This window comes from Macaca mulatta, chromosome 1, assembly GCF_049350105.2.
Source record: "Macaca mulatta isolate MMU2019108-1 chromosome 1, T2T-MMU8v2.0, whole genome shotgun sequence".
NCBI classification, from domain to species: domain Eukaryota; kingdom Metazoa; phylum Chordata; class Mammalia; order Primates; family Cercopithecidae; genus Macaca; species Macaca mulatta.
In genome coordinates, this window is record NC_133406.1 from 34,723,909 (window position 1) to 34,750,680 (window position 26,772).

A 26,772-nucleotide genomic window follows, 5' to 3' on the forward strand; every position below is an offset into this window, starting at 1 on the left:
CATCAGGGTAGACTTCTCTGAAGAGGTAACATAAGAGCTAAAATCAAAATTTTAAGAGAATCAGCCATAGAAAATTTCTGCTCTTGGTGGAGGAGTGAGAGGAGCGGAGAGAAGAGAAAGGACAGAAACCTTGAAGAGGGAATGAAAATTGGCAAGAAGTTAGAAGATTTGAAGAGCCATCTTATTTAGAAGACTGAAAACAGATTTGACACAAAAGATGCTGGAGATCCTCTGTAGGTTTTTGAATAAGGGAATGAAGGAGGACTTGGGAGAGATGAGCCTAGTTGCTCTCAGTACAAGTTTGGTGTCCAGTATTTCTGGTGCTGACCCATCAGACACAGAACTCTAGGCTTTGCTCAATTAGTCCAAAGTAGTAAAGTAGAGTTTCCACCACTCAGAGATCTCAGGGATTTTATCTTCCTCATTGCCTTCCATGCCTAGTGGTCAATGTCTTGCTACCCTTAGGGAGGGTGTCAGTGTGTGACTTCTTTTCACTCTTACTTCATTTTATCTCTGCTCCCAAAGGTCCTTGTCCTACTGGTGGAACCGAATCCAGTCCCTCCTCTACTGTGGGGAAAGCACCTTTCCTGGCACTTTCCTGGAACAGAGCCACAGCTGCACCTGCCCTTATGATCAATCTTCCTGCCAGGGCCCCATCCCATGTGCCTTGGGCGAAGGGCCCGCGTGTGCCCACTGTGCTCCAGACAATAGCACACGCTGTGGGAGCTGCAATCCAGGCTATGTGCTGGCCCAGGGGCTGTGCCGGCCAGAGGTGGCTGAGTCCCTGGAGAACTTTCTTGGGCTGGAGACAGACTTGCAGGACCTGGAGCTAAAGTACCTGCTGCAGAAGCAGGATAGCCGCATTGAGGTACACTCCATATTCATCAGCAATGACATGCGGCTGGGCAGCTGGTTTGACCCTTCCTGGAGGAAGCGCATGCTGCTCACCCTGAAGAGCAACAAGTACAAGCCTGGGCTGGTGCACGTGATGTTGGCCTTGTCCTTGCAGATCTGTCTCACCAAGAACAGCACCCTGGAGCCTGTCATGGCCATCTATGTCAACCCCTTTGGGGGCAGCCACTCTGAGAGCTGGTTCATGCCTGTGAATGAGGGCAGCTTTCCTGACTGGGAAAGGACTAACGTGGATGCAGCTGCCCAGTGCCAAAACTGGACTATCACCTTGGGGAATAGGTGGAAGACTTTCTTTGAGACAGTTCATGTTTACCTACGGAGCCGCATCAAGTCCCTGGATGACAGCTCCAATGAGACAATCTACTATGAGCCCCTGGAGATGACTGATCCCTCTAAGAATTTGGGTTACATGAAAATTAACACCTTGCAGGTCTTTGGCTACAGCCTGCCCTTTGACCCAGATGCTATCCGGGACCTAATTCTCCAGCTGGACTACCCATATACTCAAGGTTCCCAGGACTCTGCACTCTTGCAGCTCATTGAGCTCAGGGACCGGGTGAACCAGCTTTCTCCACCTGGCAAAGTCCGACTTGACCTTTTCTCCTGCTTGCTCCGGCATCGGCTCAAGCTGGCCAACAATGAGGTGGGCAGGATCCAGTCCTCCCTGAGGGCTTTCAATTCTAAGCTGCCAAACCCTGTGGAATATGAAACCGGCAAACTCTGTAGCTAATGGGCGGCCCACTTCAGCACTGGGCAAGGAGGCGATCCATGAATCTGGGGTACAAAGATAATCTAAGCCCTCACCTTAGTGCCAACAGGGTATGCTCCCACCACGAGACTTTCGGCATTCAGCAGATGGGACCTTGAGGCTCGAGCTGAAGCAGGCGAGAGAGACAGCTACTGTGCACATGCGCGTACACAGACACAGACACACACACACACACACACACACACTGGCACAGGGAGGCTACAGCTCAGCAGCCTCGGATCTGTAAAGTCGATCGGTGCTTTCTAAAATGAATGCAATTGAAAGAAAGGAGCCAAGGAAGAGATTAAGAAAAAGAACCAGCCGAACCATGAAACAAACAAAAATCCTTAAAAGTGATTCTTGTCATTCAAGAAAGCAAGAGGGGACAACAATGGGAGGGGTCGGAGCTCTTCCTCCCCCTCTGTGGAGTCACTTTTGTATTCTTTTTAACCAGATTTCTTAAAATGTTGTTGTTTTGTGAATCCTGACATTGGTTCTTACTTTTGTATGCTGCCTCCTCTGTGCCCTCCCAAATGCTGACTGGGAAACATGAGAAGTACAACCAACAGAGGAACGAGTGCCAAGGGCAGGCAGCGGCCTCCTTGCTCCCCTCCCTTACTCCTCCTTCTCTGCTGCCTCCTCCCCCCACCAAGTTTCAGGGCCCTGGATTGTTACCAGTTCCCCTTGTGGTTCCTTCAGAGCTCCTTTCCAACAGCATCTCTCTGTCCAAGAAAGCAGCTCTATCAAGTTAGAGAGAGAGAGAGAGAGACAATGTGTAGGAAAATGTTCTTTTTTTAAAAAAATAACAAAAAAACAAAACAAAATTATTTATTTTGTGATTGTTTTCCTTGTCAATCTGCTCCAACCACCTGAACATCTAAGTAAACATTTACCTGGTTTAATATATTTTTGGAAAGGCCTTTTTTAGTGGGAAAAATGAGAGAAAAAAGAAAAAAAGAGAGTATCGTTCCCTGGGTTACCTGGATTTTTCTTTTTAATTGCTATTTGCATGACACAAGAGTGTCCATGAAGCAGAGATAGTACTGTGTGGGAGGCTGGTTGATTGACAGATACGCAAGTTACACAAGGGAATGAGTGCCTGTGCTGACTGGGGTGTGAGGGGTGTATGAGAGAGAGAGATTAAATGAGAAGTGAGGTAGAACTATCCCAGAGAGTTATCTCACTACACTCCCACCACCTTTTCTTCTCTCTGGGTGTGAGGGTTAACATGGGTCCTCAAACCAGGATTTCCCATGATGGGGAGAGTAGTTAAAAAGGCCTTGCTTCGAAGAGGAACTGCAGTCTTTGCACTGGAAAAAGTCCTGCTAAAGGGGCTCCTGTTTGCCGACACTGCTGCAGACATCAGGAGAATTTCCCATACGCTGCATCTTATGGTATGGGATCACCCTTTGAGAAAACTGGGAAAGACGGAAATGTAGCATCGGCTCCCTCCATTCTGTCTGATTACCACATTCCCAACCAAATAGCAGCTTTGACGTATAGGACACAGAACAATGCATCCTTTTCTCCTAGTGCCTCCCTCCAGGTGGTATGAGAATCACTTCATAGCATCTCTTTTGGAGAATCACTTCTCTGTCTATGCTTCACATTCCAACCACAATGCATAGGCATGACAACCCCCATTTTATTCAGGAGAGAGTCACCACATAAATATGAAGTATCTCATTTCCTATCTGTGGTATATATCTCAGTTGGCATAAAGTGAAATGGAAGACAATGAGACGATGATTATGTCTCTCTGCCCGGGGGCCTTCTATGTTTATTATTGCATGCGGAAGAATTTGACATTATATTTAATCACTGCATGGTCTTTCAACCTATAAGAAACTGAAATCCTTGGTAGATAAGCAGCCTGGGGCATTTCTTTCTTCATCACTTTTCTGAAGGCTTCCAGGGTAGCAATACAGAGTGATAGGATGATCTGGGGTGAGCACGGTTATTGGCTGTCTATTTCTAGTTAAAGCCACTGCTTGCTTTGGGAAGTTTGTACAGAGCTCCTCACCCATGGGAGATGGAATAGGCAGATGACACCATCAGCGGGAGTGTTGAGATGTAACCGATGAGGGTGCTTTTGGTGGGAAGGGGGTGACAAATGGTGGGAAGGCTTTGATACCTTCCAGTGATGGGGTTTGAGTGGTAGATACCGGAGTCTGATTTTAGCGCTCTGAAAGTGTATGTCTACAGGCAGTAGGAGTGTGGACAGGGACTCTTACTCATTAATTAAAGGTGCACCTTTAGCAAACTGTCAACTGCCAGGCACAGCAATACTCAGAGTGGGGAGGACAGCCATTGAGAATGTACAGTGCACAAAGCAGTGTGGAGCCTCAGTAGCACAAGCGTGACTGTCCTAGTGGGAACAGAGTCATCACATGAGGGCTCACATCCCACCTAGGGTATTCCCACAGTTGTGGTGAGGGGTGGGAAACCTCAGCCATCTGTCTTTGTATCAGTGACCAGACTGGGACAAAATTGCACCTATGGAGTTATTAGTAAGGATGCTGTGTCTGTTTATTTCAGAAATACAAGATCTCTTGTCTTGGGAGGGTTTCAGGAAGATGATGGTGTGATGTATTGTGGCTTTAGGGAACATATGCATCCATTTCCTAAGCTTTCCACATCTTGCCTGTCTGGAGGTTTAAACTATGAAGCATAGTGTACCAACTCCATCTAAAAGTACTACTACACACTGGTAAATATTTAGTGGTGCCTTTGATTCCAGATGCAAGTATCGTATTGATAGAGGGCCTAACAAATATTAATTACAGAGGTAGAAATGTCTATATTTGACCTAGTCATCTGTTATCTGTGATAGATGTCTGATTTGTCTGTTCTGGGACAGTGATAGGGTGCTTGGTGTAGAAGAGCTTGTGTCAAAGGAGCAGGCCAAAGACTTTGCTTCTAGAACACAGGTGGAAGAAGAGGGGGTGTAAGGGATGAGTAGCATCCTTTAAGAAGCTTTCAAAGGCTTGAAACCATGAGTTTAACACAGAGTTTTTTCAGAAAGCTTGGCTAAGAAATGCCATAATAAGAAAAGGCTGTCCTCAGTTGAAACTGTCACCTTTAAAGTCTATAATAACCAAAATATGTGAACCACCTATTCACAGACACAGTTACAAATAAAGAATTGTCATGAATTAGTACTGGATTATCAGTGTTGGTGAACTCATTGTAGAATTAAGAGCAAAATCACAATATACTTCCTACTATGCATTGGATAATAACAATTAGGAATTCAAGTTTTAATTGTAACCCCAAAGAACTAATACATCAAATGCTAATCTGCCCTAATACTTGAGACTAATATTTCTAATACTAAATAATATATTTAATACCTGCTGCTAATAAAATATTGCTATGCTCTGGAAGCACACTCATGCATCAACAGCCAAAAACATAAATGAAGATCACTTCCAATACTGGGTATTACTAATAGTTTAGTTCCAGTTCTTCTGTGTTATTTTTTTCTTTATCAAAATATAAAAATAGTGGTCATGATAGGCAAAGCTGCCTTGTAAGTAGACAGAATATGTTGCCTACATGATATCCTGTCCCAAAATGCCACTTGAAAGTCTGTAATTTCATCAGATAGGTCTATTCTTTTGCATGTCAGAAAAATCTTTTTTTATTTTTATTTTTTGGCCATTATATTTTGCATGAAAACTAAAATACCCTGAAAAAGAAATCAGTCTTAGAAGTTAACCCAATGGCAAGATAGAAAATTAGATTTTTAGAGTTGGAAGATTTTTAGAAGTCATCTAGTAAAACAGTCTCATTTTTGACATGAGGAAAAAGAGGTTAAAAAATTGAGAAGTTGGCTGGGCGCAGCAGCTCATGCCTGTAATCCCAGCACTTTGGGAGGCCAAGGCAGGTGGATCACGTGGTCAGGAGTTCAAGACTAGCCTGGCTAGCATGGTGACACCCCGTCTCTACTAAAAACACAAAAGTTAGCCGGGCATGGTGGCACATGCCTGTAGTCCCAGCTACTCGGGAGGCTGAGGCAGGAGAATTGCTTGAACCCAGCAGGCGGAGGTTGCAGTGAGCCAAAATCACACCACTGCACTCCAGCCTGAGTGACGACAGAGTGAGACTGTATTCCCCCTCCTCTACCAAAAAAAAGAAAAAAGAAACAACTGAGTAGTTTGCCAGGCCTGGTGGCTCATGCCTGTAATCCCAGCACTTTGGGAGGCCAAGACAGGTGGATCACTTGCGGTCAGGAGTTCGAGACCAGCCTGGCCAACACAGTGAAACCCTCTCTACTAAAAATACAAAAAACTAGCTGGGCGTGATGGTGTGTGCCTGTAATCCCAGCTACCAGGAAGGCTGAGGCAGGAGAATCGCTGGAACGTGGGAGGGGGAGGCTGCAGTGAGTCAAGATTGCACTATTTATTGCATTCCAGCCTAGGCGACAGGGCGAAACTCCGTGTCAAAAAAAAAAAAAAAAATTGAGAAGTTAAAAAACTTTCTCATGGTTGTGTCTATTATCAGAGCTAGGAATAGAAGTCTCATCTGGTTTCTTCTCTACCTCTCTTTGCCAGTAAGTGACATTTGGGTCCTAGAGATGACAGGGACCTTGGCCAGGCCTTAGGAGTGTGGGGATGGAGGAGAGAAGGCAGTTTTCCAGGGAGGAGAAGAAGGCTTCTATGAGATGGAGGTATCTTCAAACTTTTCCCTGTAATTGATTTTAGCAAAAATAATCAGCTACTGTGACAAGTGAAAGAAAAGGACTGAAGTTTCACCCCTTAGAAGCTTGAAGCACAGAGTAGGCCTGTTTCTATCTAGGCTGGAAATAGAGTGATTAACTTGCTGGTTTCCTGATGACCACCATCTCAGCTCCATGCTTTTTAATTGCAACATCCTGCCTTCAATTTGTTGCTGTTTTCTATAAACCACCAATTGGAGAGTTTGAATATCATTAAAAATTTGATAATTTCTGAAAACTTCCTCCATGTGAAGTCTAGAGGTGACTGGGTCCCACCAGCATCCAAAGGTCTTGCGCTGTGTAGTTCCTGTGGTCTAGATCTAGGGTCATGGCCAAGGAGAGTAATGCAGTGATACTCTGCTGTATACTAAGAGTCCTGGCTGCTACCAACAGCAAATCACAAAGAGCAAGGGCCAAGGGAGTCATCTTACCCAAGAAACAAAACTGTGGCTTGAACTCCTGGCATGCTTTCCTTCTCTCTAGAACATGCACTCCGCATGTTAAGGAGGAAGGATAGGTTGGGAAATTTAGGTAGTCTGATGGCATTAGACACACAGATTTCTTCTGGTTTCTCATTCTGGTGCTGCTACCAGCCAGCTCTGTAATTGTGAGCAAGGCTCTCCACTTCTCTGACCCCCAGTTTGCTCTCCTATGGAAGAGTAAGTTGGACTTCCCATGCAGGTACTGATTGTACTTCTGTTATCATTTCATGATGTTACAAGCAGTGTGGCACAGGAGACTGTGTAGGATGTAAAGTCAGATCTGGATTTGCATGTTGGATCCACACTTACCATTTAAGTGACCTTTATTCTTGATTTGTCTCATATGTGACTCAACTGCTACATCCTCACCTCCCTAAAATTTTTCATTCCCTTCTCTTCCTGAACATTCACCTCCTTGCATATGTTTGCTCCATACTCCCCAACATCCAAAATGTGTCCCTTCAATTCCCTAAAACTCAATCAATATTCCTTCGTTCCTTCCTTCCTTCCTTCCTTCCTTCCTTCCTTCCCTCCTTCCCTCCCTCCCTCCCTCCCTCCATCCATCCTTCCTTCCTTCCTTCCTTCCTTCCTTCCTTCCTTCCTTCCTTCCTTCCTTCCTTCCTTCCTTCCTTCTTTCCTTTCTTCAGTGATAGGCACTAGGCTAGGTGCAGGATATTCAAAACTCTATAAAACATGTTTCCAGACCAGAAACAATTGTGCAATATGATGTGGGGTGGGGAGCGGGGCAGTGGGATGTATGAACAATTCAGAGTGGCGCATTCTTAGTAGGGACGTACAAAGTATTGATGGAGCATAGAAAGAGAGCATGTCACTCCCTGGAAGAGACTCTAATGGTATTTGTTGTGAGCCTTCTAATAAAGCAGGAGCAATGTCCCAAGTATCCAGATGCTTTACATCTCAGTAGAGGGAAAGACTTAAAATATAACAAGTGCATCCCTTCTCAGAGAGCAGAAAAGAGCAATAACAGCAGCAGAGCCCCATTGAAGCCACACACTACGTGTTGGGTACCCTAATTTCTGACTCCTGAGCACCAAGTTAGCACTTGTTATTCAGTTCGAGGAATACTTGTGGGACTTCCATGGGAGCTCTGTTTGGTAGATGAGATGCCTCCACTCCTTAAGGTGCAGTGTTGCATAACCAGTGCTTCCCTGACTTAAATTAACCTGCAGATTCTGATGCACTAAGTCTGTAGTGGGCCCCAGATTCTGCATTTCTAACAAGCTCCCAGGTGATGCTGATGCTGCTGGCCCATGGACCACACTTTGAGGAGCAAGCTCCCAGAGAGTCTTATTATATTATGTTCTTATTATGTTATATTCCTGCAGTACTCATGGCTCAAAAGTAAGAGCTTCACAGGAAGGATAGAGGCTAAGAAACCAAAGGGTCAATTGCTGGCTCTGAGGTGGTGACTTCACTTATGAAAATCTTGGTGCTCTACTGGCCTTTATTTTCTTAACCAATGAGAAGCCAAGTGTCTGACCTACACAAATGGAGTGAGAATAGGGAGCTGAGAGAAAAGAAAGGAAACTTAACTAAGTCAAAATTCTGAGGGCTCTGAGCTAGCTTGCTTATCAATGTGTGTTTAAAGATAAGCAGCCCCATGGACTGGCTGAATCATGCTGGCTGAATAGAGGTCTTTTCCCCCAAGCGTATCAAAGCAAATATGTTCAGAAGTGGAACAGCAAGTATCTGTCACTCTATGAAAACATACATCAGATGAGGTGATTAAATCCACACCAACAACATACAAGCACCCAGAACTCCCAGACTTTAGACTATGTAGGTGCCAAGTACCCCCTAGGCACCCCATCTGAAAACTGAAATGAATTAGTTTTGTTTTCAGTTCTATCCTTCTCTCCTCCAACCTGTGTGATTACCACCCTCGCACCATTAATAAAAACAACTGCCACAATTTTTGTAGGGTTATTCTTCCAAAGATTTCAGGACTTGGAAGAATGAATCAACCCAAAATATTTATTAAGCATTTTCAGCTAGGAGTTGTGGGAAACAACACAAACATGGGTTGAGTATGTACATTTTTTTAATTCTAAAGGTTTGCAGATGACTTAGAAAATGAAACTTGTGGGGAAGTTCCATGGCTAAGTGAAAGAATGAACAGGATTTAACATGCTTTCTGGAATCAGGCTGCTTTGACTCAACCCCATCGCTGCCACTTACAAGATGTGAGGGGCTGGATATGTCATTTAATTTATTTCAGCCTCAGTTTGCACATCTGTAAAAGAACAGCAATGAAGTGTGTATCTCTTAGGATATTGTGATGGTAAAATAAGATAAAACATATAAAGAGCAGGGTCACGCTTGGAGCACATGCTCAATAAGTGTAGGGTTTTTCATTCTGTTAGATAGTTTCCATGTTTGAGGAAAAGGCAAGGGAAGGGAAAGGGAGAGAAGGAGAGGGGAGGGGAGGGAAGGAAAGGAAACATCCATATTATCTACCTGCAGAAGCAAACTTCCTAGAAGCAAAGAGGAATTTATCATCTGGGCCCTTACATAAGAGTCATCGGATAATGTAATGAAACGGCTCTTCAATTACAGTTTCGTGGAAGACACAGATAAGCCATTGAAATAGATATTTTTTATGTAGACCCTCTATTAAAGCAGAGAATATAATATCACAGCATAACTCATTGCTGAAATGAGTTATGCTGTGCCCTGCTGGGTCATGTGGCCTGGGAACATTGTTTTGATGATACAGCTTATTACAGTGATAGAGCTTGGAGTGTCTAAGAAAATGGCTAGTTAACATGCCCATTAGACTGCCTCTTTCAAATAGCACATCTTAAGTGCACTTACGGCAAGTACCGGATTGCAGTCAATCCCTGGTTGAATTCTTTGATGAGGAACCAGGGTGCAGTACTGCCATAAGGTTTTTAGATACAGACAGAAGGGAAGCAGAGTTTATATTCCTGTTATAATAGAAGTATAAGAAGTGCATAGGCTGAAAGGTGAAGGATAATGTTCCAAGCAATGGGAGCACCTATGTCTAGGCACATATTCCTAGACACAATGATAAGTTAGCCTGATGTTCACATTCCATACCCAGCCTCCTGGGCCAATGCCTTTCATTTCATTCCTCTTTTATAAATAACAGCTTTATGGATATATAATTCATATACCAAAAATTTCACCCCTTTAAGGTGTACGATTCAGTAATTTTTATTCAAAATGCTGTGCATAGATTGCCACTATCCAATTCCAGAACATTTATATCACCCAAGAAAGAAATCTTATACCCAGTAGCAATCATTCCCCATTCTTATCTAGGCCCCAACCCCTGGCAATCTCTATTTCCTGTCTCTGTGGATTTGCCTATTTCAAACCTTTCGTATAAATGGAGTCATACACTATGTGGCCTTCTGTGTCTGCTGTCTTTCACTTAGTATAATGTTTTCAAGGTTCATCTATGCTGCAGCATGCATCATGATATCATTCCTTTTTATGACTGAATAATATTCCATTGAATGAATATAGCACATTTTTGTTTATTTATTCATCAGATTATGGTTATTTGTATCATTTACACTTTTTGGCTATTATCAATAATGCTGCTATGAACATTTGTGTTTTGAGTTGTTTGGGGTATATGCCTAACATGGAATTACTGGGCACCATGGAACTCTATAATGTTTTAAGGAACCGTCAGTCCATTTTCCAAAGCAGCTGCACTATTTTGCACTCCCATTATCACATTCTTTTCAACACATGTCATTATCTGTCTTTTGATTATTGCCATCCTAGTGGGTGGGAAATGGTATCTCATTGTCGTTTTCATTTACATTTCCCTAACAACTAATGATATTGAGCATCATTTCATATGCTTATTGGTCATTTGTATATCTTCTTTGGAAAAAATGTCTATTTAAATATTTTTTCATCTTTTTAAATGGGCTACTTTTCTTTTTACTGTTCAGTTCTAGGAGTTCTTTCTTTATATATTCTGCATACTAGACCTTTATCAGGTCTTGATTTTCTCCCATTGTTTGAGTGGTCCTTTTACTTTCTTGATAGTGTCCTTTGGACCATAAGTTTTAAGTTTTGATGACGATCAATTTTTGTACCCTTTTGTTGCTGTTTATACTTTTGGTGTCATATCTTAGGAAGCATTGCCAAATCAAAAGTCACAAAGATTTATGCCTATGTTTTATTCTAAGAGTTTCTTAGTTTTATGTTTTAGTTTGAGGCCTCTGATTCATTTTGTTTTAATTATTATATATGGTATTAGATTGGGGTCCAACTTTATTATTTTGCATGTGGATGTCCAGTTGTCTCAGCACCATTTGTTGAAAAGGCTTCTTCCCTTGTGGAATTGTCTTGGCACTTGTATCAAAATCGATTGACCATAAATGTATGGCTTGATTTCTGGCCCCTCAATTTTATTTTATTGATCTATGTGTCTATTTTTATACCAGTACAAAAAGGTATTGTCTTTATTGTTGTATCTTTGTAGTACAGTTGGAAATGAGGAAATGTATATCCTTTAACTTTGTTTTCCCTTGTCATGATTTTTTGGCTATTCTGGGTCCCTTGCATTTTCATATAAATTTTAAGTTTAGTTAATCAAATTCTGCTAAACAAAGACAGCTGGGATTTAATAGCAATTGTGTTGAATCTTTGAATCAATTTGGGGACTGTTTTTATCTTAACAATATTAAGTTTTCTGATCTGTGAACACAGAATGTCCTTCCATTGATTTAAGTCTTTAATTTCTCTTGATAATGGTTTATAGTTTTCAGTATTCAACTCTTATACTTCTTTTGTTATATTTCTTCCTAAGTATTTTATTCTTTTTGATGATACTGTAAATGAAATTGTTTCCTTAATTTCATGTTTGGATTGTTCTTTTTTTTTTTTTTTTTTATCTCAGCTCACTGCAAGTTCCGCCTCCTGGGTTTACGCCATTCTCCTGCCTCAGCCTCCCGAGTAGCTGGGACTACAGGCACCCGCCACCTCGCCCGGCTAGTTTTTTGTATTTTTTTAGTACAGATGAGGTTTCACCATGTTAGCCAGGATGGTCTTGATCTCCTGACCTTGTGATCCACCCGTCTTTGTTTATGTGTAGAACTACACTTAATTTTTGTATGTTGATCTTATATCCTGCAACCTTGCTAAACTTATTAATTCTCATTCATTAGGGCATTTTTGTATGTGAATTCCTTAGAGTTTTCAATATATAAGATCATATCATCCCCTATTGTAGATAATTTTGCTATGCCCTTCATATGTAATGCCCCTCCTTTGGCCAATGTATTCTGGCTCTTGCTTTCAGAGTAGGGGCAGGAGAAATTCTTTCTTATATTCTTACTAGAAGCATCTGAGAGAATTGTTTTACTGTAGAGTCAAACTGGCTTACAAAAAATATTACTGTCAGCACTAAGGCACTCAAAAGCTAATATGGTAAAAGGATGAGAACAATTAATAATCCAGGGTATTTGTTCAAAAATCTTAGCCCACCTCCAACATTCTTAGCTGTCCCCAAGGACCACTGTACACTAGCAGTAAATGAATCAGGCTTAATAAATGGGAACCCCATTCATAGTCTCTATCCTTGCCATGTAGCTATTTAGTTCATGCACCCATTTTACCAGTACCAGAGTTGCCAACAAAAGGGATTGGCTTTCATCAGCTGACCAAATCATTACATCTAGTTGTTTAATACCTTTTCTATAATAGATTTTTCTCTGGTGGGCACTACCATGCAATTCAAAAACCTTCATACTTCCTGTCCACTTCCATAGATCTATCCGCATGTCTCTTTCCCAGACCTCCTTGTCTCTGCTCATCTAATCTTTCTCTTTCCATGTTCTTGACCAAACAACCAAGCCATTCATCATTGCCCATCAGTTCATGTATCTGTATTTCTGCCTTTGGCCACTGTTCTTTCAACACAAAGTTGATGACCAATAGCACACTACGTCAGATCTTTGCCCATTGGGAGGATTTCCCTCATCACTATCTGTCAGAAGCTCACTATAAATAAAGCTTGGCCTTTTTACTTCTCTTTTAGGTGGTTGTTAAGGCCCTTCTATTAAGCCATATGTGTGAGCTTTGAGAGAAATGCTAGTGCAACAGTGAGGGATGGCATGGGGCTGTGTGTCAACTATTGCTTAGCTTACTTATGCTCTCCAGCCCTGCTTGTGCCAAATCTTGGCTGTACCGTGTCCATCTTAGAATGGATTGCTGCAAGACAGGTCTCACTTGATGATGGGATGGCTTTGACTCAACTCACCTAGTAATAGGTAACTCTGGCGCCCATAAGGTTCCTTGGTGCTTTATGATCAAAAGCTCTATGTTTACTAGGGCCCAGTATCACAACAGGAACTAATTTTGGATGGTATATAGTTCTTTGTTATAGATGGCATGGACTTTTTCCAGAACCCCAGAATTCTACAATGTGATTCTTCTATTGAGGCTTTCCATAAACTCTATACATGATGCTTCCTGTCATTGATGTCTCTACCACTAAAGGTGCTCCTAGGTTAGATGGTTCAAGTGTCAAGACCATTTTTACCACAGCCTTGTCCTTCTTCTGAGAGCTCTTTCCTGCTCTGAACAATACTCAAAGCTCACAGATTTTTGTGTTATCCAGCAAATGGCTTAGGGCAGTATTCCTTCATACAAAATATGCTCCCTTCTGAACTAGAATAAACTATCAATATTTGTGCTATTTTTTTTTAGTAGTGAGAGGTGTAAGGTGCAACAACTTTTAATTTAATTTGGAGGGAATATCCTAGTATTCTCCAGAACAGTGGACTCTGTCTTAGTCTATTTCATGCCACTATAATGGAATACCACAGGCTGGATGATTTGTAATTAATATAAATTTATTTCTTACAGTTCTGGGTGCTGGGAAGTCCAAAATCAAGAGGCCCACATCTGGCAAGGGCCTTCTTGCTACATTATCCTATGACAGAAAGTAGAAGAGCATGAGAATGTGAAAGGGGATGGGCTGAACCCATTCTTATATCAAGAAGTCACTCCTGCAATAACCAAACCACTCTTGCAGTAATGACATTAATGCGTTCATGAGTGCAGAGCCTTCATGACATAATCACCTCTTAAAGGTCCTACCGTTTAACACTCTTGCATGGGAGACTATGTTCCCAACAAATGGATTTGTGGGGGGACACATTCAAACCATAGCAGACCCTTGAAAGTTTTATTGATGTGCTGAGTTATGAAGCTTTAATCTCCACCTCCTGCAGCACATGTGCTTTGCCCAGGCTTCCAATACACTTGCCACTTTTTGCTAATGTGATCTGACTACCATGATACTGGGCCAGTGTGATGTTCTGAAGAATGCCAGACACCCCATCTCCCTTCTAGTAATATTATGACAGAGAGTCAAAGTGTTAACAACCTGAGACAAGATCACAATTGTATACTCTTGTTCTTATCACACAAGTGTGAACTTCTTCTGATTCTCCTTTCTGATAGGGATGGAAAAGAATGCACTTACCAGATCAATAGTCAGGCTGCAGACTGGAGGCTGCAGTAATCAGCTTTTGTAAATTTACATTTGGCATAACAGCTACAATTAGGGCCACTATTTGATTAAGTTTGCAGTAGTAATTCCTTCAACTGTGATTCATTCCATTTTAGAAGGGTCCATTCTGGTTAATTGAATAGAGATTTGATACAAACCATCACCCTTGAATTCTTTGCACCTTTTAAGTTAGCACTAATCTCTACCATTTTCCCTGGTTGCAGTATTAATGTTTTATTTACTGTCTTAGTTTGAATGAGGGCACAGATTCACAGACATCCACTTGGCTTTCCCTACTATAATGTCTCTTATTCTACAGTTTAAGAAACCAATGTGAGGTATGTTCCTTCAGTGCCTAATCTGTTAACTGTCTTCATCATGAAGGAATATTGGATTTTTTTTGAGAGTTTTTTCTGCATCTTTTGAGATAATCATATGATTTTTTTATTTTAATTATGTTTATGTAGTGAATCACATTTATTGATTTGTGTATGTTGAACCAGTCTTGCATTCCAGGAATAAAGACTACTTGATTGGTATACATTAACTTTTTGATGTACTACTGGATTAAGTTTGCTAGTATTTTTTGAGGATTTTTGCATCTATGTTCATCAGGTATATTGACCTAAAGTTTTATTTTGCCATTGTGTCTCTGCCATATTTTGGTACCAGGCTGATGCTGTCTTTATAGAATGAATTAGGGAGGAGCCCCTTCTCCTCAATTTTTTGGAATAGTTTTAGTAGGATTAGTATCAGCTCTTTGTATTTCTGGTAGAATTCAGCTGTGAATCCATCTAGTTTGGGGCTTTCTTTGGTTGGTAGGTTTTTTATTACTAATTCACGTTTGTAACTTGATATTGATCTATTCAGGGTTTCAATATCTTCCTGATTCAATCTTGGGAGATTTTGCATTTCCAGGAATTTATATCTTTCCTCTAGATTTTCTAACTTGTGTGCATAGAGTTGTTCATAGTAGTCTATGAGGATCTTTTGTATTTCTGTGGGATCAGAAATGCAAAGTTGTAATGTCTCCTTTGTCATTTCTGATTGTGTTTATTTGGTTCTTCTTTTTTTTTTTCTTTTTTACTCTAGCTAGCATTCTATCAATTTTGTTTGTTCTTTTGAGGAACTAACTCTTAGTTTCTTTTATCTTTTGTATAGATTTTTTGGTCTCACTTTTGCTCAGTTCTTCTTGAATTTCAGTTACATCTTCTCTTCTGCTAGCTTTGGAGTTGGTTTGTTCTTTTTTTCTAATTCCTTTAGGTATGAAGTTAGATTGTTAATTTGAGATCTTTCTAACTTCTTGATGAAGACATTTAGCACTATGAACTTACCTCTTAATACTGCATTAGCTGCATCCCAGATATTTTGGTAAGTGGTGTTCCTGTTTCATTAACTTCAAAATTTATTCTTTATTTCTGCCTTGATTTGAATGTTCATCGAGAAGTTATTCAGGAGAAAGTTTGATTTCCCTGTATTTGGGTAGTTTTCAGAGATCTAGATATGAATTTCTATTTTATTGCATTGCGGTCTGAGAGTGTGCTTGGTATGATTTCAGTTTTTTTTTTTTTTTTTTTTTTTTTTTTTTTTACTTTGTTGAGACTTGCTTTATGACTGAGCATGTGGTCAATCTTAGAATATGTTCTGTGTACAGATGAAAATAATGTATATTCTGGTGTTGTTGGGTGAAGTGTTCTGTAATTCTGTAGTTGTAGTGTTCTATTAGGTCCAATTGGTCAAGAATCGTGTTTAAATTCTTTGTTAGTTTTCTGCTTCAATGATCTGTCTGACACTGTTAGTGGGGTGTTGAAGTCTCCCATGATTATTGTGTGGCTAAGTCTTTTGGTAAGACAAGAAAAACATTGTTTTATGAGTCTGGGTGCTCCAATGTTGGGTGTGTATATATTTAGGAAAGTTAAGTCTTCTTGTTGAATTACACCCTTTATCATTTTTTAATGCCCTTCTTTGTTTTTCTTAATTAATATTTTAAAATCTGTTCTAACTGATATAAGAATAGCAATTCCTGCTCTTTTTTGTTTTCTGTTTGCTTGGTATATCATTCTCCATACCTTTACTTTGAGTCTGTGGGTGTTTTCACATGTGAGATGGGTCTCTTTTATCCAGCTTACCATTTTTTTTTTTAGATGGAACATTTAGCCCATTTACATACAGGGTTAGTATTGATATGTTAGAAAGCCATGTATGACAAACCAACAGCCAACATCACACCAAAAAGGCAAAAGCTGGAACCATTACCCTTGAGAACTAGTACAAGACAAGGATGCCCACTCCAGTCCTATTCAACATAGTACTGAAATTCCTAGACTGAGTAATCAGGTAAGAGAAATAAACAAGTCATCCAAATAGGAAAAGAAGAAGTCAAACTATCTCTCTCCTTTGATAATATGATATATACCTAGAAAACCCTAAAGACTCCAACAAAAGGTTCCTAGAACTGATAAACAACTTTAGTAAAATTTCAGAATAACAAATCAATGTACAAAAATGAGTAACATTTCTATACACAAACAACACCCAGGCTGAGACTGAAATCAAGAACACAATCCCATTTACAGTAGCCACAAAGAAAATGAAATACTTAGGAATACAGATAACCAAGGAGAATACAAAACACTGCTGAAAGAAATCAAACATATCACAAATAAATGGAAAAACATTCCATGCCCATGGATTAGAAGAATCAATATCATTAAAATGCCCATACTACTCAAAGCAATTTATAGATTCTATGATATTTCTATCATACTACCATCATCATTTTTCACAGAATTAGAAAAAACTACTGTAAAATTCATATGGAACCAAAAAAGATCCCAAATAGCCAAAGCAATCCTAAGCAAAAGACCAAAGCTGGAGACATCACACTACTTAACTTCAAACTATACTATAAAGCTATAGTAACTAAAATAGCATGGTACTGGTGCAAAAACAGACACATAGACCAATGGAAAAGAATAGAAAACTCATAAACTCATAATTAAAGCTGTACATCTATAATAATATGATCTTTAATAAGGCTGACAAAAACAAGCAATGGGGAAAGGCTTCCTAGTCAATTAATTGTATTGGGATAACTGCCTAGCCATATGCAGAAGATGAAAACTAGAACCATACTTTCTACCACATTAAAAAAAAAAAGGCTCAAAATGATAATAGATTTAAATGTAAGACCTCAAACTAAAAGAAAACTTAGGAAATACTCTTCTTGACATCAGCTTTGGCTAATAATTTTTGACTAAGTCCCCAAAAGCCACTGCAACAAAAACAAAAATTGAAAAGTGGGACCAAATTAAACTAAAAGTTCTACACAGCAAAAGAAACTATCAACAAGTAAACAGACAACCTACAGAATGGGAGAAAATATTCATAAACTATTTATCTGACAAAGATCTAATATCCAGAGAAACTGGTCTGTGAGAAACTTAAATAAACAAGTAAAAACCAAATAACCCCATTAAAACATGGGCAAAGGACATGAACAGACAATTCTCAAAAGAAGACATAAAAGCAGCCACAAACATTTGAACAAATGCTCAGCATCACGAATCATCAGAGAAATGCAAATCAAAATCACAATGAGATACCATCTCACACCAGTCAGAATGGTTATTATTAAAAAGTCAAAAAACAACAGATGGTGGTGAGGCTATAGAGAAAAAGGAATGCTTATACACTGTTGGTGGGAATGTAAGTTAGTTCAGCTACAGTGGAAAGTAGTTTGGAGATTTCTCAAAGAATTTAATACAGAACTACCATTTGATCCAGTAATCCCATTCCTGGGTATATACCCAAAGGAAAATAAATTGTTCTACCAAGAAGACACAGGCACTTGCATATTTATACAGCACTATTCATAATAGCAAAGACATTAAATCTATTAGGTGCCCATCAGTGGTAGATTGGATAAAGAAAATGTGGTACGTATACACTATGGAATACGATGTAGCCATAAAAAGAATGAAATAACGTCATTTACAGCAACCTGGAAGCAGCTAGAGACCATAATTCTAAGTGAATTAACACAGAAACAGAAAGCCAAATACCACATATTTTCACTTACAAGTGGGTGCTAAACATTGACCACACATGGACATAAACATGGGAGCGATAGACACTGAGGACTACTAGAGCGGGGAGGGAAGGAGGGAGGTGAGGGTTGAAAAACTACCTTTGGTGTACTATACTCACTACCTAGATGATAGACAGGAGCATTCACACCCCAAACCTCAGCATCATGCACTATACTCATGTAACAAACCTGTACATATACCCCTTGTATCTAAAATAAAAGTAGAAAGAAAAAAATAGAAGAAACCAATGTGAGGGTTTCTGTCAAACCCCAATATCTAATCCAATTATACCAGTAAATGGCCACCAGGTGGGTCTGTGGGCCCACTGCACCCACTGCGAGCCAGACCTAAGATTCTAGGATAGGATTCCATTTATTTTTTGGTCCTATACAGCCCCACTCTGACAGCAGGGCCATTGTAGATATTAGGTCTCATATTGGGTATCAACGCCAATTCTGCTCCTATGTCCGACAATCATTGAAAAGTCTTGGCATTCTTTTCCCCAAAGTATTCACTTGAGTAAAGGGCTCGTATTCCCTTGGGGAAAGGACAGGGGAGTTTCAACTGAATACAACTGCTATGTAGTTGCAGGATTCCTTTACATACAAAACCAGCATCTCTTTCTGCCGCCAGTGTCCTGGGTCTGAGAACTGACGCAAGCTTGGAAACTGTACCAAAAAAAAAAAAAAAAAAAAAAAAACAAAAACAAAAACCCATAAGGTTTAATTTGAGGGGCTTTTTCTCAGCCTTCTTAACATTCAGTCTTGATATATATTGTGGTGTAACCTAAGCAATATTCACTTTTACTGCTCTTCTAATTGTCTATGGAAACTCCGAGTTCCATTAATACTTCTGAAGTTCTTTGAAGGATATAGGCCATTCCTCTAGTGCATCCGAAATGCCACTTGAATTTTGCCACACATTGTGATATCTGTGGTCACTTTGCTTCATTACAATAATTGCAACTACTTTGATTCTAAGGGTTGAGTACCTCTAAATGGACCTTTATTGTTTGGGGGAACTAATTAGGCTCATTGTATTTAGGAAGCCCAGTTTTGTATTACCCTCTGCTAACATCAGCCTTGGCCTATAGAGAACAGTCATCACTGAGCTGATCCCACTCTTACCAATGCATTGCTTATTGTTTTTACACTTGGAATGTCCTTCAGACCCTCCCATGGTACATATTGAATGATGGGTTTCCAGCCGTACATAGTATACGCACTCTAGCATGCCAGCTCCTCTGAACCTTTTCACCTCTCCCTTCCCTATCCTCCGTGGCAGTTCTGGCACTTCTGCTTCACGTAGTGTAGGCCTTTACTTTTTCCAGCATCAGAGAGCCCTTCTAGCAACTTATTGGCATCACTTCCTGAGTCCTTGTCCAGGTGTCAAGTTATAAAAAGGAGAAGCCTCCTTTTTATAACTTACCCAACCCTATGTTCTTCCCCTCTTGACCCATTATCCCAGAAGCTAGTACCATGCATATGCTACCAGCTACTACCAATGCATGGGAGCTGTACCCTGCAGATCCTTTGATGTATACTCTCTCTCCTTTTACAGCAGTCTCAGCACATTATTAGTCTGGGTTGTACCAGCAGGATTTGATCTTCCTTATTGGAGTAGTTGCCAGGGGGAGAGCTAGGGGTAGATCCTGAAGTCGGCAAATATTGTCATATAAAATGCATACCTAATTTGAGGTTTCTGTACCATCTTCAAGCAAGGGGAGGGCTATTATCTTCTAACACAGGAAAGGGGGTTATCATGGTCATAGTGTGGGGGGGTACTACTGAAGGCCCAGCAAGTCAAGGTTCTTAACTGCATCCACTCAGACTATCCTATATCAAGTCTCAGTGCCCTTACTCTTTCTCTACTAGGACCCAGCAGTTGGCATAGGAGACTTACTGAGGCTGAGAATTCAATCCTATCTGCAGCTCCACTACTTTAGTGGTTAAGTCCTGAGCCTGGTTTTCTGTTCTTTTGATATTTTGGCTGCAGGAGATTAGGATTTCCTTAAATGTTGCTAAGGAAGCCTTTTGAGCTTTTCACATTTTGCCTTGAAATGGTAATTAATCATCTGAGCTTCTCATTATTTATCTTTCACAAATCAATGGTTCTCCATAACAGCCACCCAATTCCGTAACCCTTATAATTACCATTTCCCTTATGCCTCTCAAGCACAAGAAACACTGCAGCAGGCCATGTATCCCCCTTTAAGGCTATCTCATATCAGTCTACCGCTGGTGAAAGTCTTAACAATTTCACAGCAATTTCCCTGCTTTTAACAATTATACTGCTGCAACATCTCAGAGTCCAGCTCTACTCCACCCACTACCAGTGATGGGGTTTACAATTCCAGAGAGCCAATGATTGGCCCATCTCCAAAATCTCATTTTAAAAGTCAGCTTCCTAAAACCACTCTTAGTCCCAACAAATTCTTAGATAAGAAGTCGCACACAGAGGAATTCTTGAGGGATACATATGTAAGGAAGTAAAGAAGGTAGGTTTGGGCAGAAGGAGAAGCTGAATTAAAATAAGGTAGTAACTGAGGCCTAAGCTGATTCTCTGGGAGTTCTGAAGCCTGAATGGCCCCTATAGAGTTGTCCCCAAATGAGGCAAGAGGGCCAGGCTTTCAATATCCCCAACTAGGCAGTCACTGGCCAAGGGCTACCTCCCTAGGAGGAGGCATAACTTTGGATCAGGCAGTTTCCTGTGACTGACAGCAATTCCTCGCAAGAGGCATAGCTACAAGCAGACAGCAGTCCAGGAAGCTAAGGGATGTATGTGCCAACCCTGAAGATGGCAGCCCTGTGGCACACCACGATATCTGTTACAATGACCATTTCTGTCATAACTGTACCAGCACCACTGCCTGTTTTTCACAATGGAATGCCCACACCTTTGCAGATAATGCTCTTATTCTGGACAGTTGCTTTTTAAAGCAAAAAGAAAGCACTCTTCCACCATATTATCACTCAAATGATTCACTAAGCTTGACTGGCAAATGGCGGCTGTGGGTGACAATGTGGTATCACTTAGTGAGGGGAAGAGCAGCCTGGAGGTCTGCTCTGTTGGTACTCAGCTTGCAGCACCTTCTGTTGGCTGAGGAAACTGATAAGATAGGTTCATAACACAAGAGAGAAAAACTTAGTTTGTCATTATAACTGCTTGACCATCACGTTGTCCTGATTAATAATCACCTTGCAACTCCAGGGCATCACCTTCTAATTAATGTTGCCCCACTCCTGCAGCCTCCTGACTCTCAAACCTCCAGGGTCAAGTCAGAGCACAAAAAGTCTATCTTGGTCTCATCAGCAAAAGAAAAAAAGAGAATGACTGTGGCAAAGATTGACTAGATGTTCAACAAACGTTTTCCCTATTTCTCCTTGGCACATAATTAGTCTATATTTGCCAGCCTGTCTTGGAGTTGGACGCAGCCGTTTGCCTGAGCTCCAAACAAAGGAATTGGTCAGAGGTGAAGTATTGCCCATTCCCAGGCCTAGTCTGTGGATGCTCACATATGCAACTCTCCTTTTATTTGCCATCCTAGGAGAAGACAGAAAAGGACCTTGAGGAATAAAGGTTAGTAAAGGTTAGAGTCCTGATATGGAAGGTACAAGGTACCGAAGTCCTGGGATTTCTGTTTAGAGGAGAACTGTCTAAGGAGAGCTGCTCCTCCATATCAGGCTGCTATGCAAATAATCATTTGTTATGCAATCCCTGTGGAATGATGGGGTTGTTTGTTACAGCAGGTAGCTCACACTGACTAACACAGAGGCAGCAAATTAAGGTAACTCAGAGGGATTCCAAGGGAACCTGAGCTGTACTTCTCACCAGCTCTAGGCCCTAATTACTTGGTAACTTTTTTAGATTCTCAAGTGACTTAGGCTGCCCTGAAAAAGCATTTTGAAAATAAACAAATATTCATCTGAAAGTCACTTCGGTGAGAATAATAGGAGATAGGCAGAACTTTCTTGTGCTCAGAAGGACCTTAATGCAACTAAGATTTGTAGCCTCTATGTTACTTCTTGGACACCCTACATAGGCACTTCAGGGACTAAAGAATAAGCTCTCTTCCTTCCCCTTTACCCCAGCCTCTCTGCTAAGCATAAGCAGCTCTGTCTACAGAGCTATGTCCTGCATCTACTTGGAAATGCGTTTTTTTCTTCTTCCAGGCAACATAAAAGCTGTTGGTCTGTGCACAGGGTTTGGCTGGGGGCATTTCCCAAGAAAGCATGTGCACATCAACCTAAGTCAAGGAATACAGGCTCTGGGGAAACGTTCTCACACTGAGCCATGCCAGCCTGGCACTCCACAATGTTCACACTCCTGCAATTAAGCTGTTCAGTTCTCAATCATCTGGAGCTGCTGCCAACTGCTGGCTGCTGATAGTCAGAGTGGCTGCTGCCTGGAGTGTCAGCAATTCTGCTTTCTGCCTCTCCCAGACTGGCTTCACTGTTCTCTCCCAGCCTTCCCATGACAGTTAGGCACTGACGTCCCTTTACCTGGGTGATATCGAGAGAGAGGCCTGGGAAGGTGCAGTGGGGCTGCTCTGTAGGACTTCTAGTGCCCACAGTCTATGCCTCCTGCTGTGCCATTTCAGTGCTTTAAGCTCCACCTCACCCAAGTGGGATGTTAATTCCTGTTCCCGAAGAGAGCAAACAGCCTGGGTAGGTGGGGAATGCCACCGAGCACACATTCCCTACCAGCCTGTGCTAGCTGTTTCATTCACATGATCTCAAAAAAAATCTTTACATGGCCCAGGAAGTTAAGTGCTGTATCATGATTTCACAAAGATACTAGGAAAAGCTCAGTTACTTGACAACCTGTCATCTTCTCTCCATTCCCACTACCAACACCCTGGATTAGAAAGGTATCATTTCCCCTTGACTCTTGTAAAGACTGCCTCCGGTTTTCAGCCTCCAGATTCCATCCTGTAGGCCTGTGCTGTTCCACGCTGTAGCCACACGTGGCTATTGAGCACTCGAAATGTGGCTAAACTAAATGGACATGTGGTATACATGTAGCCTGCACAAAGGAGTTTGAAGATTTTCCACAATAAGGAAGAATGTAAAATGCCTCATTTAATATTGTTTGATATTGATTACATTTTGAAGTGATCACAGTGATTATATTTTGGATCTATTATGTTAAATAAAACATAGCATTAAAATTAATTTTTTTAACTTTTTAAATGTGACTACTAGAAATTTAAAGTTACATATGTAGCTTTTATTTGTAGCTCACTGTATGTGTGAATTGGATAGGACAGTGTCTAGAGATTGACCAGAAAGTTCTGTTTGAAGCACCACCTGCCTGTGTCTTTTCCTGCTTCCCACAACCGGGAGGACAAATTCCAAGATCTTTAATATGGCTGAGAAGACCCTCTGTGTTCTGTACCTCATCTCTCTCGTATCTCCCAACTCTCACCTTTAATGTGATACTTCCGCTGACTCCCAGTGGGGAATTCTTCACCCGCACCATCATGTTGCTAGCACCTCTGCTTTGGTTATGTGCCTCCCTCTGCCTGAAATGCCTTTCTCCCTAAGAGTCACTGCACAACGCCTTCCTGTTCATCTTCTCAGACTTGAGGAGTCCTTCTCAAAGCCTTTTCTAACTCTTCTCCTCATCCCAGGGCAAGCACTAGGGTGAAGCAGACAAGGCACCTATGATGAGAATTCAAGGAAGCACCCACACAAACTTCTGAGTGGTGCCTCCTTAAGTTCTGTGCCTCAGGGCCTCTCCTGCCTCCCCCTGGTCTTGCCACGCCATCCTCTTGGGATATTCTCTCCATGCATGTAAGGCCCCACCTGTAAGTCTATGGCTGCTCTTCAGCAACATGATATTCAGTGTCACTGTTTCGGGGTGAGAGGCCAGGCCTTATTCATTAGTGAGTCTCCCACCTTCTCTCAAAAATCTATTGTGACACTCATGAAGAAAACTGCATCCTGAGGTATCAATGTGTTGTTTGTCAGGCACGGTTCTATGTTCAGGGATTCAATGATTCTGTCATTTCTACCCTTAAAAAATATCACAAAATTTTGTCATCTGCCCTCTGCTTTCCTACTTAGAACAGAAATGTCCCAATTTTGAGACACTGACTAGCTGTGCAGCCAGCTGAGATACAGATCCCTAGACCCCATCTTTGCGCCTCTGATTCTGTAGGGCCACAGGGAGTCCTGTGGGGTCCAGCACCTACCAGCTAGCCTCAAGGCTGCTGTTGCTTAGTCCCAAACAATCTCCCTTGCTTCTCACAAGCAAACACAGGGGAACTTTTCTCTACTACACCCATTCATCCATGTGTTTATTTGTTCATTTGACTATTATTGCATGCCTATGGTGTAAGTCTTTGTTCTAGGGGCTGTCAAAGAAATAAAGGTAAATCAGAACAGAACGTCTTATAGGCTCTTCTAGTTTATGAAATGTCTCCATATGCACAATTTTGTTTGATTTGTGGACTAAAAAATATCTCCCTTCTAGAGATAAGACTGATTTGCCCAAGATCACACCTGAGCAAGCATTAGGGACTGAAATCAAGGTCACATAGTAAGTAGTGGGGACTGGAACCAAGCCCAGTTATGTCTTCCAACTTGACACAAGAATTTGCCCTGAAGAAGGTTATCTTGCGAGTGGTGGAAATTTCATACTTAGGAATTTGGAGCCAGGAGAAGGAAAAGGGAAGAAGAGAAAGGAAAAGGATCATGCAAGCCAGTGTGTATAGATGAGAAGTAGAAAGGGCCAGCTAGCCCTTGGAGTGGCTGTTAGCTAGCCTCAAGGCTGTTCCCAGTACCAAGGTGGCAGAGGCCGAAGGAAGGATTTCCTTGCACCTCTGAGTCTGGACTGAGCTCTGGAAGCCTCTGGAAATCTTCACTCTCTTCTTCCTCATTTCCCTAGCCGTAAGGAACCTCTCCTGTCCCAATGAAGGAGGGTGTCCTTCAGTGGCCTGATCTATCCATAGCCCAGCAGCTTTGGACCCTGTGGCCCCTCTGCTCCATGACGACTCGTGGAATAGAGTGGGTCCTACTGCACACCCTGTGCCCCACCCCCAGGCTTGCTGCTTAGCCTTGGGCCTTGCCCTGATGGGCCTGAACTGGTGGGTGAGGCGGAAACTCAGCATGTAGTTGTGTGCAGGCTGGCAAAGGCCCCACAACCCAGACTGGCCCTCACTTCTTCCTCTCCTTCCCAGGCCCCCTGGGGCTCTGGAGAACAGGTTGTCAGTTAAGCAGACCTGACAGCTGACAGCTTTTCCGAACAGCCGGAGCACGGTTAGCTTTCCTTCTTTTTTTTTTCCTCCTCTTCCTTTCCCCTGTTGTTGTTGCAAGACTGGAAGCCTGACTGGAATTTAAAGCAAGGCTTTGGGATAAAAATATATGCTAGCACCAAGCCCTGCTTTCAGCTTCCTTCTCAGATTGGCAGCTGTCCACTTTCTGGGGTCGAAGAAGAGAACAGCTGCAAATTGTTAGAGGAGGGGTGGGAGCAGGGGAGTGTGGGAACGGGCTCTCTGATGCCCCAGTAACCTTCTCTGTCTGGACACTGGTCTTGTTTTATTTGGGGCACAGAAGGGGCAGGAAATCCTTCAGGGAAGCTCTGTAATCTGTCCTCCTGATGCTTATCTGCAGGTCCCTTTGCTCTCCTGGAATCTGAGACGCCACGAGGCTCCCAGTCTGCTGCTAATCCATCCTTCTCATGTTATCTGTCTGTTCCCCTATCAGTCCCTGCTTAAGGCAGATAGATAAATAGATGGATAGATAAGAAGAAGAGACTCTAAGCAGCTTAAATAAACTATCGTATTTACATCTCCAGGTCCAATCTATCAATCCATCTTCTGTCTATTGTGAGCGTATTCTCTCTCAATCTGCCCCTTCAGCCTCCATTAACCACTCATCTGTCTTCCTTTTGCCCTACACTTTCCCCTTCTACTCTCCATTTCCCGACATCAAAGTAAATCCAAAGCTGAGACACAATGAGGCATGTCTTTCCATTCCAGTTATCCCAGAAGGGTAGCCACAACGGCTGACTTTGGTGGCTTCCTGTGACTCTCCTCAGGAAATACACAAATGTCCTTTTGAATGTCAGGGGACAAACACCAAGTGTCAGATCTGCTGGGCTAGGTCTGTGTTCACAGTTTTACAAATAGAGTGACAGTTTCCCAATCTAGTCTCTCTTGGGGTAAGGAAGGTGATGGGGAATGGTGGTGGGCTGGGGTGGAGGAGAAGAGGCAGGTGAGCTATTTGAATCAATAAGGAGACCTAAGTGTTGTGCATTTGTATGCAAAATAGTTTTATCACTGTTCAAAT

The 26,772-nt window shown here is 41.7% G+C and overlaps 1 protein-coding gene across 1 annotated transcript in view; it reads left to right on the forward strand.

Annotated features, from left to right (window-relative positions):
• Positions 1 to 1,857, forward strand: part of BRINP2 (BMP/retinoic acid inducible neural specific 2) — a 108,531-nt gene extending 106,674 nt beyond the window's left edge. The window contains 1 exon segment of the mRNA NM_001265618.1: positions 526 to 1,857. Within this exon segment, the coding sequence (NP_001252547.1) occupies positions 526 to 1,642 (1,117 nt within the window). The 3' untranslated portion in view covers positions 1,643 to 1,857.
• The last annotated feature ends 24,915 nt before the right edge of the window (positions 1,858 to 26,772 follow it).